Below are 11,129 nucleotides of genomic sequence, written 5' to 3' on the forward strand. Positions count from 1 at the left end.
AATGTGCTAAATCGCCTAAGTTCTAAACAAGTACCTTGTGTGATTGAAATTTACATGAATTAAAACAGAAAGAAAACAAAAACAAAGAAGAGAAGCCATATTTGAACAAAGTTAATCATATTCAAAATCAACGGTGGTTTTATTCAGTTTCGGTTTCTGATAATGAACTTTTCGCTGACGGTTTTCTTGTCTCTCCACACTAATAGTTGAATTTAAATACCTTACGTGTGCTATCTATATGATGCCAAGCTATCGTCCAAAACAATGATATATAATTAATGTGAAAATAACTACAATCTCCGTAAAAAATTATATTAAGACAAGTTGGTAACTTTTGAAGTTCGTCCCCACAACAAGTTATATTGGCGATTTCTATAGGTACACGCACTTTAAACTTGGTGAAGTTTGTTTGTCAATGCTTACAGCGGACTATAGGTTATTTGGTAGGATTCCAATTCTCAAAATGTTGCAGTTTTTGCTGGCATCAGCGTGGTCATTTTTCCAAAAACTTCAAAGTCTTTGTGATCCCTGACACACATACCCATTATTTACCTAGCTACGCTTCTGAAGAAGTAGCACTTTCGAATATGCGAGTTCATTTTATTTGCCCACTTTGTAAAATGGCTAAAAAAGTCCTTCTGTCTCAATGTTTTTGTAAGGGATTATAGATTCGGCACAATGATTGTTTTTATTTTCGTCTTCTGTCTTTTCTTGATGGACTTATACACGAGTAGGCTTGTATGTAAATAGAAAAGGTATTTAGTGAAAGAGGTGTACTTTTAAGCGAGCGACCCTATCTTCGGGTAGGTTCGGGTTAAATACTATGTCTTCCTTGTCAGCAAAGACCATGAGTTTTGTTTGTGTACGTTTTTTAAATCACGTAATCAAATAAATTAAATCAACTAAATAAACCAAATCACGTGATCAAAACAAAATGTTTTTTGCTAAAAGTTTCAAGTTTGACCTGACGATCAAAATAAACGAAAAAAATGTTTTTCAAGTTCAGATGGACGAACGAAACGAAGAAGGCTGCTTGTTACAAATATCGGAAAAAACATAATTTATGTTACATCTCTTTTCCTTTTTTTGAGCAGAAAAAGAAGTTTTAACCAAAGTTTAAACCAAAACAGTACACATATAATCGACCAGCTAAGCCATTTTCTATTTTTACATGTTAATTAAGGTAGACATAAAAAGTTGTATTCCATGAACATCATAGTATATATCAAAGGTTTTGTATACAACCTTCCGTAAAGTTTATTTGGTTTGCATCCGCTTCCACAGCCTTATAATGAGCTGGGAACAACCAGAATTTTTTAATTTCAAGAGCCAGCATTCATACATGAAAAATCAGCTCTGAGTCTCCAGCGCACATTTCCAAGAACTGCACCTGGAATTGATAGTAAGGGCTGGGATCAGGTTTGGTCTTAGAGTGCTTCCTAAGCAGGCTTCATTTTTAACAAATTAAAAGGTGTTAGCGATTGGTAGAATTCCTAATTTCCTGCCTCACTGTCTGGAATGTTTCTAGATTTTTTACATTTTCAGCGGACAACTAAGGATTTTTCTAAGGCATAGCTATGCTCATAAAATTTCTGAAAAGTGTTTTTTCTAATGCAAACCCTCTTCACCCATTACAAATTGATTTTGATGTTGTTGGTTCCTAAAGGAGGGCTGAACTTGCTCAAAGGATTGAAAGCTCACCAAAAGTTGCTCGACAACATGGAAGAGGACGCTTAAATGGAGATGAACGTCTGCAGTGTTAAGCATGAGGCGATACGAGATCTTTTAGCGTTGTCGTTTAACGTTGCTACACGTGATATTGCTTTTGAATACTTATCTCCTACACTCAACCCTAATCATTCTGGGGTATAAGGGAACGAGTGTAGTTTGCCCGGGTGGGGGGACAAGAGGGTGCAAAACCTCCTCATTTCATAACTTTGCTATAGTTGGGTTGTAGTTGTAAAAATTGGTACGAATAATGCCTGTCACACGAAAAATAAAAATTACGTCTGAAAAGCTAATTTTCAGCAATAATTTTCTTGCATGCCAGTTTACGAAAATGCATATTTTTTTGGCAATATTATCTCAAATTGAGTATAATTTTGATACTTTAGTGGCATTTGAAGTATTTTAGCCACAATTCATTAACTTAATATTAATTGAAGAGAAGTTACTTTTTACAGTTTTGGATGGAAGAAAGATAATTTCACAGAGATCCAGCCAACAAAGAGTACGTCAAGAAAGACACAGAATGGCAGCAATAAAAATTAGGGATAGTTTTGAGTAATAGCCAATATCCCCGGATATGACAGATATGGGACCTAAAAATTTGAAAGCGTATTATAGATAAAAATTAAAACTCAAGAAGTATCATAACCATGCAGTCAAGCAAAAAAGATTTATAAAAAAAACCCGAGACTTAAAAGGGCTGTTATGAACGAAATTATGCCACGTTATCCCTCCCATCCCCCCTGGTTTAACTAGGGTTAATAATATTGCTTTAATCTAACGTCTAACGCCTTAGTACTTCATTTCCTAGTTATGTATTTTCTAACGAAGGTTAAATGCAAAATTTTATAGTTTGTCTGTGCACCTGGTTACGTGAATGTTAACTGTGTTCGCAAAATCTGTTTTTGAGCAATATCATAGATTCACCAAAAAATCCAGGAAAAATAATAAGAAAAAAATCCTCAATTAATAAATTCTGCAGATCATGTTTGAAGTTTTTCTCATAGTTAACATTAAAAACTAAGCCAGGTTTACAACATGTAACATCATGTAACAATGTCTTTGTATAACACCATCTTTTAATATACATTTTTCTTCTTTTTAGATAAAATTAAAAATGTAAACTAATTGGTGTCCAATATTTCATTTGAAACTACTGTCTATTTCAATGTCTATTTCACACGAGATAAGATGCACTTTTGTTTTTAGCAATAAATACAGCTAACACAGTTGTTGTGAATTCAAATCTTTGAATACTGGTGACTTAACTCGGTTTTGCAAGAGAGCTTAAATGTATCTTTATCTTCTCAGTTGTTGTGGAAGATTCCGCCCAATGCAGCGAGGGCGGAAATTTAATTATTAATTCAAATCAATTATACATGCTTTGCGAAATTTTATTTGAATTAGCAATACAAGAACTTAAATCGAGGTTATTAACAATTTATCTTCATTTTATAAAACTATACATGTTATTTATAATTTTCATAACTTTTTCAAGGATAAAATTTGTATGCTTGTAAGCTAAAAAAGAATTCGTGTTCGCTTTTCACATTTAATATTAACTTGCGACATTCTTCTAAAGCTTTCTAAATGCCTGTTATATTTTTTCTAAACCAACATTTTTTCTAATAACACTCCTTAAGTATATTTATTTTTTCAGTTTCCAGTCACTTTACAAGCCTATATTGTTAGTGCAGTTTAGAAGGACTGGTTTTTTTCTTTCTTCTTTAACAAAATGTTGATAAAACATTGTGTTTGTTGTCTCGCTACTTTGTTGCCTTCTGTGATAAAATGATAAAATACTTACCTAAATAAACATTGTCAATAAATACAAAATTTTTGTATGATGTTATTGTGGTTGTATTGAATATAATTTTGTTAAGTGTATAACAATGTCGTATATCGTCTTCCTGCAAAACTTTATTCCTTAGGAGATATTTAGACTAAAAAAGTTGTTTTTAAGCGGAGATGGTGTAGTGGTAGCGCATTCGGCTTGTACTTATAAGGTTTCATGTTCGAGTTTCAATTCCGGAGCACTTTAAATGTAGTGTTCTCATCCCTTTAATGCTACCTACGTACCTCTAGCGGTAATGTAACATAGTTACAGTCGGAGGAGAGGAAGAGCCAGCCGTCAGGATGGAATCCAAAAATACGTTAAAACTTTCCGTTACTTACTTACTTTTATTTGTTTCAGCTGTCACTATTATTAAATAGATCAATCAATAGATCAATTTCTTAATGCAGTTTCCAATACATATCACTCGGGTTCTGTTATCCATAAAATTAAATAATATTTTGTAAGGGTCATATAATTTTAAACCAGCTGTTTGATAATGTATTTATTTAATATTCTACATGTTATATTTTCAGATGGCTACATTACAAAGTATCATATTAAAATATGAAAAATGGTTTCGACTTGGCTTATTGCACCATGAAGTATTAAAAGACACCTTGTTACAAACATTTCATAAAAATTTCTCAACTGACTCAAAAAAATTATACAATGAGTTACATCACAAGTATGGAAATAAACTGAGACAATTATTACAAAACGGTGTGCTAAAGCAGGATCAGTATGATTTAATTTTTCCACCAGGATTGAATGAAACATATTCATCTAAGTTTGATATCACATTACTTGGTGTGTTAATAAAAAATTGTCCTAAAATAGACCCTCCTGTTAATGGCTGGACTGATAACAATCCACCATCTACAGATCTGACATTAGCTGCAAAGTTAATTCGTGTTTTAAGTTGGCGAAATTGGCATTGCCATGTGGATCCAGAGAATATCGATTTACTCTTATATGAATCAAAATGGAAAGAGGGAATAGATATTGCAAAAAGTCTTGGATACAATGGTGACGCTAATGTATTATCGACCACCTCGCTGGATGCCGGTAGAACATCAGTGTTAGAATCACTGGTTGAGAGAGTAAGACTTGATAATGATAACTTAAAAAAGAGGATGAGTGACATCGAGGGTAATAATACAGATTTATCCACTAAATGTTGTGAGCTCAGGAAAGTATGTGGTTCCCTTCATTCTCACATTGATTCTCTTTCCATCAGAGTTACAGATAATGATAACATAATTGAACAGTGGAAAAGGGAGTTAACAAATTTACAAAAGGAGTTACAGCAATACCTTACCAGACTGGAAAGAGTGGAAACAAGGGTAGACAATTGTGAGGAAGATATTCAGCATTTGCAAATTGCTATGAAGGAGAAATTAGTTGTTCAAGGTAAAAACTCAACTTTTATTAATACTTACTTACTTTTCTGTGTATTTCGTGTATATTAACATAATGCATTTAAATTGGATGAAAAAAAATTAAATTAACATTTAATAATTAAACCAATTCAAACAATTACTACTAAATTTTATGTAAATACGTTTCAATACAGACAAAAAGAGATGCATAATATCGCCAAGTTTCCATGTTTTTTGTAAGGTTGTTTAAGTTGTATGTAAATATGTTTGCAATGCAGCGTGTGCAACAGTAATGGGTAAAGGAAGGGGCATTATTCAAACAATAGTAAATGCATCAGATGTTCCTACAAAATTATTTCATAGAAATATTATTTTCGTTGTACACAAGTATGCTACATAAGCCATCCCAACTAATTTTGTATTTTATTTAAGACCGCGAGCATCTGTGGAATGTGCCTCTTAACGTATCAAACTTCACTGGACGAGAAGAAATCTTAGAAAATATTTACTCCAATTTGCATAAACAGGAAAAAAGCCATCCCTTTAATGCGGTATGTTTGACAGGCTTGGGTGGTGTAGGAAAGACGGAGCTTGCTGCCCGTTATGCCCGTTTAAACCGTAAACATTACCAGTATATCTTCTGGATACAAGCAGATAATTTACAAAGTTCTCTGCAAAGCATGTGTGAATATTTTGATGTTAAATCATATTACCAATCCATAGAAGCTATGGTTCTAAAATTGTCTGCCAAAATTGGAAGTTGTAAATGTTTGTTTGTTTTGGATAATGCTGAAAATTTTACTTCAATTGATCCACTTTTAAGAAATCTAACCTTGGACGTAAAGTATTGTGTTATAGTAACTTCCCAACATACCCAGTGGCAGAATTTGTGTTTGGAACAATTTGAAATAACTATTTTTACCGAAATTGAAGCATACAACTTTTTTAAAGAATTAGTACCAGATGAAAACAGTGCGAAGAAACTTGCGAAGGAATTAGAATATTTTCCATTAGCCATGCAGCTGTCTTTAAGTTATATAAAAAGACATTCCATGAATATAGAAGAGTACCTTGAAGCATTTCGTCAAGGAAAGAGTCAACTGTTTTATGAAAGAAACCATGATAACAAAACTCTTTTAACGGTTTGGAGGATGGCCATAGAAAAGTTGAAGTCACATGAACACAAGGTTGCTATCGACGTATTGAACATGATGGCATATATGGATAACACCTTTATAAACATGAACACATTTTTATTGTATGATAAAATACCAGATAAGGTAATGTTAAATAGTGTAATTGATATCCTGTGTGAATATTCCCTCATTTCAAAGAAGGAAACAAAAATCAAGGCAGGACAAGTTGTTACCATTCATAAACTCATTCAGAGAATATTGACAGAATTCGAAGAACTTACAGGAACCGCTTCAAACTCTCTTAATGTCTTGGTTGGTATCTTACAAGCGGCTTGCGCTGGAAAAACAACTAAATTTGACATTGATGATGAAAACATTTGGTTCTTGCATATTAAATATCTATTGTATATAAGAAAAGTATTGATAACATTTTTTGATGTGAGATTTCAGACAGTAGCTGTGCAAAGAGGTGACCAAGCTATAATACAATATATTAAATTTTTATATTTGACAACAAACTATGAAAATCTCGCTACCGATTTAAACTGTGCATTTAATTTTGCATCTTACATGATTGATTATGGTCTTGTAAATGAAGCATTGGAATTTTTAGATAACGTATCGGCACAATCTAAACTGGAAAAAAATTCTCTACAGTTTTTATTATTTCAGATAAGATGCATTCAATTCAAATGCGATTATCGTAGTAAAACAGAAGCAAGAAGACAGTATAATGAAATCAAAGATTTCTTGAATGTTGATGATGAAACGGACGTATGTCTGGAATTAATGGAGCTACATGCACAGGTTCTGGTGAATTTTTCTGATTTTAAACATGCATTACAGCTAATAGACAAAGCTATTCAGTTATGCTTGAAGAAAGGTGATGAAAAAGTCGAGGAAAGGATAAAACTTTTGATGAGAAAATGTGATACATTCTGTATTATGGAAAAATTGGACGATTGTATTTCTATATTAAACGAACTTGATGACTTGTTTAAAAAATATGACATTTCAGGAAACCAAGAGATCACAATTGCATTAAAGGTAACCAAATGCAGCTGCTATTTTGCACGAAATGAATTCGAAGAGACACGCAAGATATGTTTAGATCTACTAGATGCAAGTTTTGATTATAAGTCCGTAAATCTTGCGAAATTTTATTTAGCAAGAATTGATATACTGACCGAAAGGTATAAGGACGCAATAATAAAGTGTGATCTGCCAGTACCTCAAAGTATAATAGAGAAGGATTATCCCAATTGTTTCAGAAAGCACAAGATAGAATACCTTATCAGTTTGTTAAAAGTATTCTCATACTTTCATCTTAACGAGCTAGATATGGCCTTACAACTTCTTCAAGAACTTCGTTATGACGAACGACTAGTTGACGCAGGCGAGTTTCTTGAGGAATACATTGATGTTATCAACCAGTTAAAGGAATGTCAAGAAGAAGCGAGGCAACTTCACCAGTCTGGTAACACAAAAAAGTTTAAGGAAGTGATGAAAAATTGTCAAGACATCAAGCAGCAAACAAAACTTACAAAATATAACAAACTTAAAAATTATAACGTGGTGGTTTGTCTGTGATAAATAAAAACTAGCAGCATTTTTTAAATCTGTGTAGGTTAAACTTTGACCTCGTGCTTATCCTCTGTAATCATTTATCAAGTAAATAAAAAATACAAACAAGCTTTATCAACACAAAGAAAAAAGGGAATAAAAACAAAGAACACAGTTAAAAAAAACGCGTCTGTTATGAATACCTGTGCATGATTTATGCTTTGGAGAAGGTTTTTATGAGTTTAGATTGGATGAAAAAAGAATAAAAAAATTTCCAAAAAACTGGCCTTTCTTTGCAGAAGTTCAGGACTTGACAATTTTAAGATGTTACAGCACCATTAAAGATATTGAATGAAAATATATATAGACAAAACTTGACGACCTGCTTTAAATTAAGCAACACATATCACTCACAGTTTTCTTAAAATGCAAAACAGGTGCCAACTGATGGCGTTTTGTCGAAGCACATGTACCTTGTTTGTCCTACAAACTCCTATTTAAGCTAAACTCTGCATTTCAACCTTCTTTTAAAGAGAAACAGAACTTTATATAAGTTTTATAGTATGTTATATTATGTTTTCATGTCTTAATGTAGTATTGGAATTTGTTGTTAAATATTTAAAGTGATTAGAAAATGCTGGAAATTTTTCCAATTGAAGATTTCTTCAAAATTACCTGATATTCAAAATGTTACATACATGCTAAATGTAAAAGAAATGGACAATTATTAATTCGACGACGCCAAATTTAACACACGATACAAAAAAACATTTAATAATGTCTGCAAGTTGATTTTTACCTGTTTTTTTCTAGAATTCTTGCAATGTCGCTTGAAATCTTGGAAGTTTTAATGTGACTAGATTTTTTATTCAGAGATAAAAATTAATTTTGTCTGTTTTAATTATGTTGTTGGTCTTATTTTGCCTTTTTTATTGTTAAATAGCTCTTAATCCTAATGCTGTTTTCCTTAATTTTTGATTTGGTTATTACCATCAATTCTCAGAACAGTTTTCAAATAAAGTCTTTTTTTGCAGCACAGTGCTATTTAAGATGTAACCTTGTGTCAAAGGAACACTTAGAAAACACTAACTTCAAATTCATTTAGTTTGTTAAGACAGTAATTCATAAACGAACGAAATATAGTGGTCGGGAATTATATACAATCAATATTAATGGGTTCTTATTGCATTCTCTCATTGTCGCCAGTATAACAGGTCCCATCTGGCACGATAACGTTAATTAGTTAAAGAACTGATGGCAATATTTTACACGATGGCCAGCTACAAAGCATGCGCTATCACAATCATCAGTCCATTATATTTGGAAGAATTTTTTGTTGCAGCAGTAGCGAGGAAAAATGATCTCTAATATCTGCATGTATACCACTCGAATCGGTTTTTCAAATATCGCCTGATATCTCATCAGCAACTTAAGAAACACATTTTTTCGGAACTTATTGTTGCGATTTTAGACCCCATTCGCAAAAGTTATAATACTTAAAAATACTAACTTTTTCGGACCAAACAGTAGTACATTTTTTTTTTTTTTTTTTATCATAATATTTTTTTTATTTTCAATTTTACAACAATAACTAGAACATTATATGATTACAAGGGACTAATTTACTACATAACACAACATATTCCTAGCTAACGATTTAACAGTTCAACTTTGAAATTTCATGATCAACCACAATATCATCTCCTACATCGAACTTTTTATATAAACTTCTCGAACCTCTTAAACATATTAAACCAGATCTCAACAGAGCAAAACAAAGTTTTGTGCGTATATGTGTGACTGCAGTTGAAATGGGTATGTTCTTTTTATCCGCTATCATTTCCGAAAGCCGACTGTAAAAAGTGATGCATTCGCGACCCATGCTTCCGTGAATTGAGAATATAAGCGGCGTGAAACTGCCATTATCAACATTCAAAATTCTACGATTGTAATTTCTTTTCTTCTCGTTCTCGTTTGAAATGAAAGATTGCTGTAAAGTTTGGTTGTTGTACCTCGAGGCAGGGGGGTCAAAAACCCTTACGTCAAAAAATGCCTGTTGGCCGTTTATCCAGTCAGCGGTAGCAAATTCGGTTCTAACTGTACGTCATGACAAACATCTTTGAGTAACTTTGATGTGAGGTCACGAATGTCGTTGTGACGTAGTACATTTTTTTTACATTAATTAATTAATTAATTACATTAATTAATTAATTTACAGTAGTACATTTTGCGCCTATTCATTCTTGCGGATGAAAAATTCCCAGAAGCACACTTTTAATGGCAATATTTGATACTTTTTTATGCGTGGATAAAATTTGACCTATTTATATCCTGGGTATTCCAAAACATTTTTACATTTCGTAACTTTTTTTGCCGGTAATAATTTCAAAAGAGTCATTCATGCGGTAAGAGAACTGGCCAATAGGATTTCTAAAAGTTTTGATAAAAAAATATTTATACTTGTGAACCATAAACTCCCCCTATTAAAGTTGCAACATTACGGCGTAGAAAAGTTAAACTTACTTTGGTTCAAAGACTCAGAAAACAATGTATTCTTCACGGGAATCATACAACTAAACTCAAAAATGTCAAATGTGGAGTTCCAAAGGAGTCTATACTTGGACTACTCCTATTTTTAATTTTGTTCTTTTTGCTGATGATACTAACCTGTCCTACGCTCACAAAAATATCAAAACACTCTTTACTACGGTAAACAAAGACCTGGATAGTATTAATGAATGGTTTAGAGCCCACAAACTATCCCTAAATCTAAATCAAACAAAATATACGCTATTCTGTAAGAATTCTAAAGCAGACGACTTGCCATTATGATAAGATCAGCATAAAAAGGAAAAGTTCTCTAAACATTATAGGTGTTCTTATTGACGAAAACTTGTTAATTTTTTACAACTCTAGAGGAAATATACATGGTACATGGTTTCTTTACGTCAATTGTAGCCTGCTCTCTTTAACCCACCTCAACTACATGGGGCTGGATGATATGTCTTCTACTTTCTCCAGTCATTTTGTCATTGTAAAAACAAAAAATATATAAAAGTAATTATATTCTGACGAAAAAAATTAAATAGATATATCTCGAAAAAATTTTACTTAATTTTGCGAATTTATTCAAAATTTGCTTACAGTGCAAATTGCGTAAAAATTAACATCATATTAAGGAGATTTCTCCAAGGTGAGCACGCGCTGACGAAAAAGTGAGTTATTGCACTATGGTTGAAATTACAGTCAAATAAAAGCAGCTTTTGGCGAAATGATTTCAGTATTGTGATCAATGGTTGTACATGCTGACCAAGTATTAAACTATCAGAAGGTTGACAGTCTGAGTAAATGATGCATCAACCTCAAAAGTTAGAAAATAACTCCATAAAAATTGGGATTTTCCCTTTTTCTTACAGTAGTGATTGTCAAGCACATTTCAATTTAGAGAATTGTCATTTTTCTTAGCTAAGTTTTATAGCGTTTTTA

The 11,129-nt window shown here is 32.4% G+C and overlaps 1 protein-coding gene across 1 annotated transcript; it reads left to right on the forward strand.

Annotated features, from left to right (window-relative positions):
- The first annotated feature begins 1,743 nt into the window (after positions 1-1,743).
- Positions 1,744-9,358, forward strand: LOC130628699 (uncharacterized). Its single transcript, XM_057441681.1, has 9 exons — positions 1,744-1,866; positions 2,135-2,230; positions 2,736-2,778; positions 3,040-3,157; positions 3,227-3,236; positions 3,389-3,415; positions 3,777-3,815; positions 4,099-4,975; positions 5,377-9,358. Exons 1-9 carry the CDS (start codon positions 1,744-1,746, stop codon positions 7,668-7,670), a joined length of 3,627 nt encoding a protein of 1,208 aa, XP_057297664.1. The 3' UTR covers positions 7,671-9,358.
- The last annotated feature ends 1,771 nt before the right edge of the window (positions 9,359-11,129 follow it).

Source organism: Hydractinia symbiolongicarpus, chromosome 15 (assembly GCF_029227915.1).
Source record: "Hydractinia symbiolongicarpus strain clone_291-10 chromosome 15, HSymV2.1, whole genome shotgun sequence".
Lineage (NCBI taxonomy): Eukaryota > Metazoa > Cnidaria > Hydrozoa > Anthoathecata > Hydractiniidae > Hydractinia > Hydractinia symbiolongicarpus.

Excerpts from the sequence above, each read along its gene's own strand:
- LOC130628699 (XM_057441681.1), top strand. The coding sequence starts at position 1,744 with ATGAACGTCTGCAGTGTTAAGCATGAGGCGATACGAGATCTTTTAGCG. Across the intron at positions 1,867-2,134 it reads TCAACCCTAATCATTCTGGG|CCACAATTCATTAACTTAAT; the intron begins GTATAAGGGAAC and ends GAAGTATTTTAG. Across the intron at positions 2,231-2,735 it reads AGAGATCCAGCCAACAAAGA|TTAACATTAAAAACTAAGCC; the intron begins GTACGTCAAGAA and ends TTTTTCTCATAG.